The sequence below is a fragment of the Ciconia boyciana genome, chromosome 6, assembly GCF_034638445.1.
Source record: "Ciconia boyciana chromosome 6, ASM3463844v1, whole genome shotgun sequence".
NCBI classification, from domain to species: Eukaryota; Metazoa; Chordata; class Aves; order Ciconiiformes; family Ciconiidae; genus Ciconia; species Ciconia boyciana.
In genome coordinates this window covers 68464807-68478688 of record NC_132939.1, presented here as the reverse complement: position 1 = coordinate 68478688, position 13882 = coordinate 68464807, and the positions used below count along the sequence as shown (strand labels likewise).

Here is a 13882-nt window from a genome sequence, read left to right as displayed (position 1 = left end):
CAGTCAGCACTGAAAACAAACCTTTGCCAATTCAGTTAATGGAATTTATAATTCGGCTGTAAATAATCTAATGATTTGTCTTTTTCCTTGACATCTTCAAAGCTCCCGAACGGCCTAAACCCGGGGGGAGCCGCCTCTGACAGGAAACCCTGGCATAATGGCTGAGGAGAGGAGTCGTGGGGGGCTGCTGAGGAGGCTCGGCCTGGCCATTACTCCTGCCAGGCACCGTGGGACGCCCGTATGCACACGTATACACACATATAGATAAATACTGGCACGTACTTTGTAGGCGGGGCGGGCGGCCCGCACGACGCCCAGGAGTCGGCCCCCTGTTCGCGCCTGTCGCAACGCGCATGCGCCTCGCCGCGCGCATGCCCCCTCCCGGCGGGTGCCCGGCGCCCCTCCGCGGCGGCAGGGGGCGCTGCGGCGCGCGGAAGGGCGGGCGGGCGCGGGCGGGCGCGCGCGGGGGGCGGGGCGGGGCGGGCGCGCGGCCCTGCCCCCGGCGGCCATGGCCCTTCCCGGCATTCCCTATGAGCGGCGGCTGCTCATCATGGCGGACCCGAGAGACAAGGCGCTGCAGGACTACCGCAAGAAGCTGCTGGAGCATAAGGAGATCGACGGCCGCCTCAAGGAGTGTGAGCGCCGCCCCGGGGGTCGCCGCTGTGGGGGATCGCCGCCGCTGAGCGCCCCGGGGAGCCCTGAGGGAGCCCGGCGGCCGCCGCGCCGCTTCCCGCGCTTCGTCATGGGCCTGGCCGGGCCCCGGCGGGCAGCGCCGGCGGCCGGGCTGAGGGGAGGGCGGGCGGGCGGGGGCCGGGCCTGAGCGCTGCCGGCCGCGGCGGCAGGGCCTTGTGTCGCGGCTCCCCTTGGCAGCGCCGTGGCCGGTTTCCTCTCCCCTTGGGAGAGCCCCGCGGGGCAGCCCGGGCCCTGCGGACCCCCCTTGCGTTGGGGTGGCCGGGGGTCAGGCCCTGCCGCCTCCAGATCGAGCCGGGTCATTGTCTTTCCTCAGCCTTTTCCCCCCGTGAGGTTTTTCTGTCAGCCTTTTATTTTCCTGTTGCAAACATCCTCTGTTATATCGTTCTGGCAGTAGCATGTCCCCCCGTGCAAGCATCAGTGCTGTACGGCGGCGCTGATACCTTTGGATTTGAGCTTTTTGAATTCGAGATTGCGTTTTTAGGTGCTGTCTGCAGAGTGTTTTCACTCATAAGAGATGCCACTGTGTTGAGGGTGTGCAGACCCTGGAGTTGCTGAGCAGGGGCTCCGCTGTGCTTGCAGGAGGATGACTTACAGGGTGTGCAGATCTCCCACAGTCTAGCTCTACCTGCTGCTTTTCTGCTGGTAAAGGGCCTGGTCCTGAGTTACTGTTGGAGTGAGCGTTAGCAAAATCCTATGTTTCCTTCCTTTTCTAGTAAGAGAACAGCTGAAAGAGCTCACCAAGCAATATGAAAAATCAGAAAATGATCTCAAGGCCTTGCAGAGTGTTGGGCAGGTACGTAAGAGAAATGAGGTCGTAGCAGCCTGTGGTGGTGGTTGGCAGTGAAGTTGCCTGGAAGTAGCATTTCAGTCCATTTTTGGTATAGAGAAAGAGTAAGCGGGAATGGTACAGCTAACAGAAACAGGGGCCTTGCCATCAGGAACAGACACACTAAGCATATGCGTGTGTTTCTCTTGGTTGACAGAGATGTGTTAAAGAAATAAAAGTGCTGGCAAACAGTGTGAAATAGGAGAAAGAATTTCAAAGGTGCCAGTCATCTTCCATGTCCTGAAACATGTTTTGCAATGGTAATTTATCCGTAGGCTAATACTGCACTTATTCTTCTGCAGATTGTTGGCGAGGTTCTGAAACAGCTAACAGAAGAGAAATGTAAGTACCCCGGACTGTTACATTCTTTGAAATCTTGAAAATAAGCTTTTGTAGTTAAAATCTGGCTAAAGATTTGGAGGAGTAAAGAATTAGAGTATCGGTGATTGAGTATTGGCAGAAAAACATCACGTACTCGGTAGTTCGGAAGCATAATTCAGAGCAGTGAATCAAGTAAATTTGATTTATTTTCTTTGATCTTCTCTCTCCAGTCATTGTGAAGGCTACAAATGGACCAAGATATGTGGTTGGCTGTCGTCGTCAGGTAGCTGATCTATGTGAATATTCATTAAAAGTCTGCTTTGGTCTTGAATATTAGCATTGCTTTTCATAAACTGGGTCCTCAGTGGGATTAAGTGTTTTCTTCTTTAAGGTGCGTATGGCTATTTTATACTGGTATCTGCTTGCCCTCTCCCTTCGTAGCTGGTAGTAGTGTAACCTCTCAGTAAAGACAAAGCAGTCCAAAACATTCCTGGAACCTTGCACGTGTTTTATTCTTTTCATTGAGTTAAAGCTCTGTCTTTCTGCCTGACATTGAACTCTTTGAAAATTAATCAGCACTATGAAAGTTAATCAACTGTGTAAGGTCTCCCTCGCTGTGTTGTGAACACGGCATATGACCGTTACTGTCATAGTGCTGAGCTTTAGATTTAATGTTATATAACTATATATCTTTATGTATTTTTTTCTAATGCTTTTACACTCCAGTAAATAATTATGGTAGGCAAGGTCCCTGTTCTAAACACTCTGAAGGATTTTTATTTGTCCTTAATGATCTTAAAAAAAGCCTTGTCACTTCTAGTCTACAAGACAACAGCTTTTTTACCTGCACCAAATTCTATAGAAGTTAGACACTTACAGAACATTCGTTACAGCATAATCCATCTTCTGCTGTAGTCAGCAAGAACCACTTAGAGGTACTCTTTGCTTTTTATTTTTATACAGAAGTATAAGGGATGTAGTGCAGACATGGTTTAAAAACTGCTTGTTGGTTAACTGAGCACTGAATGTGACCCACTTACAGTAATTAAAACCCGTAGATCGGCTATTCCTTACCAGAGCTGCCTGTGAAGTAGGAACCACAATACTTAGTGAACGTGTTCTGCAACTGCAGAGCCATTAGGGGAGCAAAAGTGAATCTGTAGTTAGATTTTATGATGCTCATCTCTGACTTTGAGAAGTGAAAGCAAAGAAGAATATGTATGAAATGCCAGACTGTAAGGTGTCTCTGAACAGAGAATAGCAACCCCAGGGAAGGATCACGTATCCTGAGAAGGCAGCAGCATTTTACTTCGTTATTTTAATGCACTAAGTGTAAGATCTTTTAACAGCTGTGACCTCTCAGTGCATCTTGACCTGATTCCTTTATGGTGGAGAAAGGTCACTACAGTTGAGCTTTTAACACATCACAATTGTAGCGTGTTCTCCTGGATTACGGAAATTGTGAAAAATAGAAATTCCTTCAGTAAAAGGAGCACAGGTGTAGTATTGATGTTAGAAGTGGCTTTTCTTTCTCTTTCTGAAGAGAAACTGATGTTCAGTACAGAATTTTGAAATCTTCCTGATCCTATTTAAAGAAAGAAAATGTGTTTGCAAGACTAACATGCAGATGTTTTGCAGTACCCAGAATCTCTAGATTAGCTTAAGTTTTGTATGTGGAAGTGAAATTGAAGAACAGTGTGATAGCGCTTCAACGTACTAAAGTTAACCAGCTCTATTTAGATGATTCATCCATAGTGGTGGTGTGGTGGCTGTAAGAGCCAAGAAGCAACAAGCAAGTGGCAGAGCGGGGAGCCTGCTGTACTTTGAAGAATTTAAAAAGAGGGGCAGAGGGGGATTTCTAGCTGTCAGGAGCTCCTGGTGAAGGCCTGCAATTAACAATACTTAGCAGTAAGCAGTGAACAAAACTCATGCAGTAAGTATTTTCCTATGGTGTTGACTCTGTCAGTGGATTGTATATTTTTCAGTAAGGACGGACCTTTTCTCCTCCTTTTAGAGAGAAACTATTTCAGAAATGTGGGTACCAGTAAGTGTGTCAGTTCATGTAGTATATACACAGATATCCTTGACTTTCCTCGATCATACCAGTGCGATATGTTTTTGCTTGCATAAAACATCTGCAAGAATTGCTAGTATTGAGATGCTCTTTGAATATGTGACTTTAAGCTTCATCCTTTTCAAGATGTTACGGTGTAAACTCACTATTTTCTTTCACCAGAATGAACAAAATATTTTTCTGGAACGTAAGTATACCTCATTCCACTTAGAGGCACGGGAGGTAGTCTTGAGGTTCTGTGTTGAAACAAGAGATAAATGCTAAGGAATAGGTTGTGTGTGTATGAGCCTGGCATTGCAGCACGTACTTTCAAGTTTATTCTTCAGTAAAAATGCTCTTTGATCTTAAAAGATCCTTGATTTGATACCAGAGACTAAAAAAACATATCCATTATTGTTTTCAAATTGTCAAAATATCAAGGCAAATAATTTCCCATGGAGTGTTTCACAGACTAGAAGAACTAGGTTTTGACCAAAGTCCTTGTGGCTGCACTTCCCTGCTGAGGAAGGGGAGCGACGCTGTTTAAATTGAAACAAAATTACTTCCCTATCTAAAGTGCATTTCCTGAGGAATTCAAGGTCAAGTGGTTTCTCTTTGTTTTCTTCCCACTGCAGAATAACTTAAATCTATTGGGCAATGTTGAATCTGATAGAATTTCAAGCTTTTACAGATTTCTTAAGATTAGGCAGCTGCAAAGTGGTCTTGTTAGTGACCCCAGTAAGGGAGGAGTGACAGCTTGATCCTGAACACTACTAGAGACTGAAGAGCCCATGTAGGCAAGGGACCTTATAAATCCCCTCAGCAGGGGTGATGAGAAGCTTCAGGCAGTGCTTGCAAGCAGTTGTCAAAATCTCTGTCGTTCAGATGCCATGTCAGTAAAGCTCAGAATAAATAGGTTTTGTATTCTTCAAATGTGGTTTGAGTACCTCCTATTTAAAAAAAAAAAAAAGATAAGAAACTAGAGTGGTGAGGTCTCTGATTGTTGTTCAAGGTTGTGTTGTGTGAGAGGTGAGACTGCTCTCCTAGACCAGGTTTCTTAAAAACAAGGTGAGAAACGCAAGTTAGTTGTTTTAATCCAGAAGAATTTAGCAGGGTGTACTGGAATAGGACTGGTAATGTGTTTAAAAATCTCATTAAAATGGAGTAAGCAGACAAAAACTGCTGAGGCAGATGAGTAGGGCATCTGAGGTAAATGATAGCAAAAGAATAACAACTGGAACAGCTGACTTTGAAGATGGGATATAACTGGATATGTGAAAATGTGCAAATGATGGAGATCTTGGAGAAAAGAGGTTAGGAACATTTATTCACCCTGTCAGTCCAGAAATGAGAAAGCCATTGAGTAGAAGGGTGGCAAGTTCAGACTCAAATGGGCAGGCTGTTTGTGTGTCCTTAAAGGATTGCTTACTTGTTCTGAAACAGCTGGTCCTGTCCTATGTCGAGCAGAGGGGAGGATTAGATCTCTCACTAATCCAGTCAGATTGACAGCAGTAACAACAACAACAAAATAATTACAGTCTAGAAAATAGTATTTCTTTTCAAAAGTGGCAGAGGTAAGTTAATGACTTGCTGTTCAAGGTCTATTGCAACGTTAACAAAAATTCTTCCGGTGGTCTGGTTTAGTTTTGCTGGTGTCCAGTTGTGACAACCAACAGGTTCATTGGTCTAGGCCAGCTCCTGGATTGCTTGTCCCAAAGATCACTTTCCCCTGAAACAGTGGGGCAGCTTTTTCCCAGTTTAAGCATTCCCAAAAATGGTGGTGACGGGGACACGGTGTTTACTAAATGAGCTGCTTGGTGTGTAGCTCGCTAGCCTTGTTTTCTTCTTGTGTGTGATTGAGCAAAGAGTGCAAGCTGCAGTAAACACCTTGGCTAAAACCAGACATTGTTTTGGAGTGTGGTTCTAGTAGAAATACTTTCTTTGTGCCTAGCTCGACAAAAGTAAGCTGAAGCCGGGGACAAGAGTTGCTCTGGATATGACCACTCTGACTATTATGAGGTAGGTTTCTGCTCTACAGCTGCTCTTCTGCTTATCATATAAAGGGGGAAAAATAGTGATCTGAGTAGGTTACACAAAGGTTTGAGTAATCAGTTCTGTGATATCTTGTAAATGTTTTCTGCAAAGCAGTGCTTAAGTAAGGACAGTTACTTTGAGGGAAGACTTATGTGTCTGTTATATATGGTTTAAAAAGAAATTGCTTGTTCTTTAAAAAAAAGAATTCAGTTACAACTCAGCATTTTGAGCAGTTTTTTAAGCTTTTGTTTGGTTTAAAACTGGAAAAAGTGCTAGGTTTGGGGTTTATTCTGTTTTTTCAACAAACATCTTGTTATCAAGGTGGGAAGAGAAGAAATCATTTTCATAGTCACTGTAAAATTTATTGCAGTAACTTTATAAATGTTGCCTGCACAATGAAAAATGTCTACTCTTAACTCTTGTTTCCAGATATTTGCCAAGGGAAGTGGATCCACTGGTTTATAATATGTCTCATGAAGATCCAGGGGATGTTTCGTATTCTGAGATTGGAGGGTTGTCAGAACAAATCAGAGAGCTGCGAGAGGTATCCAGTATCTCAAAACACTTATCAAATAGTGGTATATGTTCTGAGTGAAGTTTTTCAGTGCAAAAATGCCTTACTGACGTTTGTCCTAAACTATTGTGAGACAGGCTGTTAAAGGATCCTATCAGACGAGTGGTTTCCATGTTTCATTAACTTAGACTGCATTTTCCTGTACTAGAAGATAACTTCTGAAGTGCTGTTTAAATGTTTTCCAGCTTTGTAATTGTCTTTGTGGCAAACAGCAGTGTGATGGCATGGTGCTGGTGCGCTCATACTGAAGTAATACTGTTAGTTTGGGCATCAGTGGTGCAGGCTGTGCAAGCCTGCCCAGGAACGCGGATGTTTGAAGACAAGCTCATGCTGCTGTGAGCCAACTGACTGTAATGGAGGTCGTTTGTGTGTTGTGCACACACCTTACAGTAGCAGAGAAAGATTATTTTAAACACCAAAGCTCTATTCTCAAACTGGGTTATAACTTATCTCTACTGTTACAGAAGCTTGGATTAAGATTAAAATGAAGAAAATCCTCTGAAGAAGAGGGTTAGAAGGATCCAAGACCCTTTAGGCTAAGGGAGTGCCGTAAAGTCAAGTGGGAGGGCATAGTTCGGATTGACAGCCAACAAACAAAACTTGAATTTTGCACAAAAACTACTAAAATTGCTCTGGGTAGTTGTGTTGTAACAGTAGCGAAACACTGTTTGAGCAAAGGGCACCAAGAGAAACAAACCATTGCAGAGCTGAAGGCTGAACAAGGGCAGGATTGCGGATCGATCCGTTAGATCAACCTGACGTTTTCTTACTTGATTGTTTCTCATACAAAATATGCTGCACGGGTAAAAAAGAATACAGGTATCTGGAAAACAGACTGGCAAGTGTACCATTAGCTTCCTGGGATTGCTGATCTATTTTAAAACTCAGAGTCTCAGTTTGTTTTTCTGTCTTTTCACAGGTAATAGAATTGCCGCTTACAAACCCAGAATTATTCCAGCGTGTGGGAATTATACCTCCAAAAGGCTGCTTGCTCTATGGCCCCCCTGGTGAGTCTCGTGAAGGGGTAGTGAGTGCTTAGCTGTCACTCTCAAACTGTGGCAATAGCCTTGTTTGTTTCTTTTTTGGTTTTTTCCTTTCTTTTTTTTTTTTTTTAAGTCGCTAGCATGCAGTGCTGGGTTACTAGTTAAACAGCTTCAATCTCTTGTCTGTCCAGGTACAGGAAAAACACTTTTGGCCAGAGCTGTTGCTAGCCAGCTTGATTGCAACTTCCTAAAGGTAGCGTAACTTTACTCTTGCACTCAGACACGTGCACACACGCTTAATCTGTTTGCACTCCAATCTCTTCACTCATGTGTCTTTCAAAAGGTGGTGTCGAGTTCGATAGTGGACAAGTACATTGGTGAAAGTGCTCGACTGATCAGAGAGATGTTCAATTATGCCAGAGATCATCAGCCGTGTATCATTTTCATGGATGAGATAGATGCTATTGGTAAGGCTAATGGCCTGGAGGATGGCTAGAGTTTCCTTTTAATGCTGAAATTAGCTATAAAGCTGCAGTCTGTCCTCTCGAAAGAGAGTGTGCATGCACGTTTGTTCAGAAGAAACGTAACAAGACAAGTGCTTCAGCTTCCTCCTGGAGCTGTTACAGCTATCTTAGAACCATACCTGTTCACATCTGGCTCGGATATTTTTGACTATATGAAAAAGCATTTTAAAATGTGTGCGTTTAACTCTTTAAATACCACCCCTCCTTCCCCCCCAGTTTAAAAGGGATACCTAATTGTCTTCAGACTTAATATTATATGGAGGCAAAAATAAAGTACTGTAACTTAGGAGTTTGGTATGCTGCAGGTGGTCGTCGTTTTTCTGAAGGCACCTCAGCTGATAGAGAAATTCAGAGGACTCTGATGGAGGTGAGTGTCTAATCCCTGACTACGTACCGTACAGTCCGCAGTAAATAATAATACAGGTATGAATTGTTACACTATCATCCGGCTTGTTAGAACTTTTTCTGAGTTGTTAATCTAAAGCTAAAAGTGAACTAGATGCTGCTTTTACAGAAGACAGCTGCACGTCTGGATAACTCCACCATGAATACAACTTGGAGACTAACTGAAAGAATCTTTAAAACTGCTAAAAGTATTTGGGGTATTTTCTCTTCTTACTGTGACTTGACTTTGCTACTGCTTACCGCATCTTCTTTGAAGGTTTGGAGGGCTTCCTCCTTCTTAAAGAGGGGAAAGTGGAGCTTGTCTCTTTCAGTCCCAAAAACACTTACTCTCTAAAATTTTAGAACTGTTACAGTTCAATTTTCAAAACTGGGAGAAGTAGTTGTATTTCTTTGTTTCTGTACTAATTGCTCTGGTAAACTGGGTTGTGTGAGGAGAATTTTAAAACCACTGGTGACAATTAAGAATGCTGAAGCTAATGGGAAACTTCATTGGCCTATGTTTGCAAACAGTTTGCCTGGTTCAAAAGAATGTGTCTGCCTTGCATAAAGAATTAAATCACCGTGATCAAAGAGCAAGTACTTTGAATCTTCACAATGACGTGTCTTCGTATGTGTGTATTAGTATTCTAGAGGCTGTTCTCCAAGTCTAATTTGAATGCCCTAGACTGAGTGCAAGACACTCAAAATGTGTCGGCCAACCATTGGCTCCTTTAGTACTTGCGCTGTTTTCATTGCCTTGTTGTTTTAGCCAAGTCTTCCACATTTGAGCTCTGTTTCGCTCAATATCTTTTTCTCTGGGCAAAGCATTTTCAGTGTCTCTCTTAAGCTCTCCTTTATTGCTTAGAGAATATGCAGGGAGCTGTGGCCTTCCCTTAGAAGGCTTGTAGCATTATTTTTTCTAATTCATCCGTACCGCTTTTATATCTTCGTGAAAGTACTTATGTGGAAAATAAATATAATAGATCACACTAGGAAGGTTTTGAGTAGTTTAAAAACAAACTTCTGTTTTCTATTAGTTATTGAATCAGATGGATGGATTTGATACTCTGCACAGAGTTAAAATGATCATGGCTACTAACAGACCAGACACGCTGGATCCTGCGCTTCTGCGGCCTGGAAGACTGGATAGAAAAATCCGTGAGTTATTACTTCACAGTGGCTGGAAGGAGGATATTATCCATATGAATTGTGGTTTTCTGGTTTTCTTAAAGCTGTAATTCTTTCTAGATATTGATCTACCAAACGAACAAGCCAGATTAGACATTTTGAAGATTCACGCAGGTCCTATCACTAAACATGGTGAAATAGGTAAGTAGGAAGCTACCTGGATATCCTTCCTACTTCTGTTTGTAAACATGTGAAGAGGGTGAGTTGTTACGATGACTCTGCCCTTCCAATTCCTTCCCTCACACCAGCCACACAACTTCCCCTCTCTTGGAATTGTACTTCTTTTTTTTTAATTCAGGATATGCATATCCTGATTGAATTGTTGCTAAATCTTCCTTTGTAAAGGAGAACTGAATATAAACCCTTGGAGAACAGGTGTAAAGTGGAAAATTAACATGATTCTCATCAGGTAGTTTCCTGTTTCTAAAGGAGTAGCTTAATGCAAGTAAACAGCATTTTCATTAGCCCCCCCAAAGAAAGAGAAATTGTTACTGCAGAAGTCTGAAAACAACACATAATCTTTAAAAGTCATGGAGAAACTTACTTTGGAATTCAGAGATGGCGTAATGAAAACCTTGTTGTCTGAAACAAAGCTTGTCTTCGGTTAGTGGTGTAGAGAGCTCTCTCCAGAGCTAAGGGGGAGAAGTATCTATCAGATAGAATGGGGAAGGTTTATTTAACGGCTGTGTTACTCTAAACTGACCAGTCTTAGTTCCACAGTGACACTTCAGAGCTTTCCTCAACAAAACTGTAATTGTGATTTGCCTTTAAAACGACGTTGGCTGCCTTTTATTTCCGTAAGGCCCCGCAGACCCTGCCTGCTTGTTCCCAGCCCCGTGCGACTCGCCCCCGCCTCTTTGCTGACACGAGCTATTCATGCAGCCAGGCAGCGTGATCTGGGTAGTGTAACTGATCTTGTTCACCATCTGGCTGCATGAACAGCTGCAGCTCAATAGAGGGGGTGGCTCGGGAGCGGCAATGAGCTGGGGGAGGGCGAGAAGGGATGAGGATTGCCTTTCTTAGCAGCAGCGTTGGCTTAAACATGCATGCGACTGTAGTCTAAGATAGAGAAGAAGCTCCAAAGCAAATCATGAACCTGAGGTAAAGTACTTCATCCTTTTTCTCCTGTCTTCGGGCACTGGAGTGGAAGCAGGGTAAGATCATTCCTTTACACCATTTAGCAAGGTGAGCTGTCAGATGGGTACTAACTAAATTTCTGAACGTGATGTGGGAAGACTGTGATGCTCAGCTTTGAGATCCTGAAAGGAAGTCCAGAACTTATCGGCAAGGTGGGGTGTGAATTGCATTAAAATCCTAAGATAATGAGCTCTTCAGGTTCCAGCATGAGATTCTCCTGCTCTAGTACTGGAGTCTACTGAAGACTCTCAACTTACCCAAGCTCGCCACGTTCGACATTGCTTAGTCCCCTCGCGTAATTTTTTTGACTTTCCAATTATGGGGAGACTTGTTTATAGCACGTTGTGCCACATGGAATTAAAATAAAGTTGAGGAATTTCTAATCTCTAGGGTTTTTTGCATTCTTAAGATAAAAACTGTCAGTTCAAATGTTTTGAATTTCATACAGAAGGTAAACTGTTTTCAAAAGTTTTGCAGAAAGTTGATAATTTTTTTTAATAAGCAGCCTTGCAAAAATTGGAACTTGCTGGAGGCTCAACAGACACAGTGTTTTAGAAATTGATTCTAGAAACTATAACCATAGCCACTTCTTTAGTAAATAAATGTGCATAAAATATCAGGCTTAATATATCAAGACATTAAATGCCTTTAGTAGATGCAGTTGTTATAAGCGGAAAGGGACTGAGTTATGATCACTTGGAGATAAGTTTTCTGGTTTTTTACATAATTTAAATTACGATAAGAACATTGCCTTGATGCAGCTTTTCTTGCATCTTGTGTCGATGCTTGTAACCACAAGTTAGTAACTTTGGGATTTAATTATATAATACGAGCTTTTCGGCTGCAATACATTTTTGTCTTACTGAAAGGGGTAATAGAGCTGATTATCTCAGTTAATTTAATTTACCAGTCTAGTGGACAGCTATCTATTAGCACTGAAATCAAAGTAAAGTGTTTCTTTGTTAGCTGGATATGTATTTCGTTGGCATGCGTAAAGGGAAGTGTGAATTTATTTCTAATTGGCATTCATGTTCTATGAACAGATTATGAAGCAATTGTGAAGCTTTCGGATGGCTTTAATGGAGCAGACTTGAGAAATGTCTGTACTGAAGCAGGTATTTTCTTAACTCTTAATTTTGATGTGCTAAGTCTTGGTTAATGCTAAATGTTTGAGCTGTTTCTCTGATACTTCTGTCAATAGATTAAAATCGGGAGGTCAAAAATGTTCTGCCGGAACACAGCGCATGTTCACTGACTCTCACTTTTTGTATTCCTTTCTTAAGGGCTAGGTAGCTTTTACTCAACAAAAATGGTAGCACCTGGATAGTAGCAAAATGCCAAAACAGTTGCATATTTCACAGCGTGTCACGCGTGTCTGGACTGTTAAGCAGAAGCAGCAGCCATGGTGACATGCCCTGAAGCTTCCATAGAACAACTTGAACAAAATCTCTTCTCTTTCTTCCAAGTTTCCTTATGACCTTCAGTCACATAGAACTTGATTGTTTACATCTTCCCTCTAAAGTTACAGACGAGTCTCTTATCGGGTCTGCAGATAAACCAGCTAGGCGTACAAACAGTCCAGCTGATGTGTGCGGATCTGCTGCCAGTTAGGAGCAGTAGCACTGCATGCACGTGACACTGCGCCTGCTAATATCCCCTGCCACACACAAGCTGGATCCACACAGAGTTACATGGGTTTGGGCACTCTCCTGTGACATGCATGGTGTAAAAGGTCTCTGTAGTTCAGGTTCAGCACGATGGGAGGGAAAAAACCAGCCATACCATTTCTGAACAGGAGCTGGCCTCTAAGCACTTACGGGCTGAGTATCGTGACATCTGTCATGCTATCGCATAAGAACTAGATACGTTCCAGGCACAGCGATGGTACCCATTTTTCTTTCCAAGTCTCTTAGTACCTGGGTGACTGGAGACTTAATACTATTTTATGCTTTTTCTACATTATAAATTCATTGTATGCTTAGGGTTTTGCCTGCATGGGAAGGCTGAGCAACACAGTAAATACTCGTAGTTTAAAACAAGTTAATACATTTCTTCTTAGGGATCACTGAAGAAGGTGATCTCAGAAGTTTTCGCACTCAGAAAGGTGACCTCATTGAAGTTTACTCCTCTTCCCGACATCCAAGAGTTGCATGTAACAGTCTGCATGCAGACAGTGTAACTTGGATCCTTTTTCACTTTAATTTCAGTGACTCTTTATGTGCTGTCGTCTCTGTACTGTTGCTGTGAGGAGCACCAACTTACTCTTGCTGTTAAATTCTTCTTCACAGGTATGTTTGCGATCCGTGCCGATCATGACTTTGTAGTTCAGGAAGACTTCATGAAAGCTGTTAGAAAAGTGGCTGATTCTAAGAAGCTGGAGTCCAAGCTTGACTACAAACCTGTTTAAATCAACCATATAATTTGTGATTGATTGCAACGTCATACTGGATTAATGTATAAAAAGAGAGAAATAATGTACCTCGATTATCATTGTAAGGTGTTTGTGTAACATGTATCTAGTAATTTGATAACACTAGTTGCAAGTTGGCTACAGAAGAGTGTTTTCTGTACAATTCTGAAATACAATATTCATTACAGTGCAGGTTAAGTAAAATGGGTGGAGATGTGTGCTCTCAGCAATTATGGCGTGAATTTATAAATGTGCCTGAATGGGTTAGCGGACTTTAAGAAAGTCAGTTTGTTTCTTGACTTTTTTTTTATATCAGTAAATTTCCTTCCCCCAAACAGTTTATGAATAAAACTTGTTTAAATCTGCTTATCTCTGTGTACCTTCTCTGTAATTCTTGAAGAGAGTTGAATTATGTGTCTTCAGTATTTGAAGAGCAACTTTTCTCTGGCATAGGGATTGTATTGGAGTCCTATGCCTTACGTACCAAACGGAGGCAACCTTTCCCTCAGACAGAGGAGGGACAAGTGGTATTTCCTCCTTCGCTGCTGAACTCTGGGAAGAGGATTTAGCTGAGGTAGCATTTAATTATTGCAAGTAAACAAGTCTTTTAAAATGTTTTGCTGTCTTCCCTTACGCTAGGATAACTCCTATCCTGAATGCCACTTATAGACAAAAGCATCAAAACGGAGGTGGAGAAACTGATAGCAGTTTGATATCTGGAAGTTTTGATTACAGCTTTCGGGGTGGTGGGAGAG

At 42.5% G+C, this 13882-nt stretch overlaps 1 protein-coding gene across 1 annotated transcript; it reads left to right on the top strand.

The window, feature by feature from the left end:
- The first annotated feature begins 491 nt into the window (after positions 1 to 491).
- Positions 492 to 13496, top strand: PSMC6 (proteasome 26S subunit, ATPase 6). The gene is made up of 14 exons (XM_072864645.1): positions 492 to 635; positions 1407 to 1486; positions 1822 to 1861; positions 2071 to 2123; positions 5845 to 5912; positions 6357 to 6471; positions 7421 to 7508; positions 7676 to 7737; positions 7828 to 7951; positions 8314 to 8375; positions 9430 to 9550; positions 9641 to 9721; positions 11761 to 11832; positions 13006 to 13496. Exons 1-14 carry the CDS (start codon positions 509 to 511, stop codon positions 13122 to 13124), a joined length of 1212 nt encoding a protein of 403 aa, XP_072720746.1. The 5' UTR covers positions 492 to 508; the 3' UTR covers positions 13125 to 13496.
- The last annotated feature ends 386 nt before the right edge of the window (positions 13497 to 13882 follow it).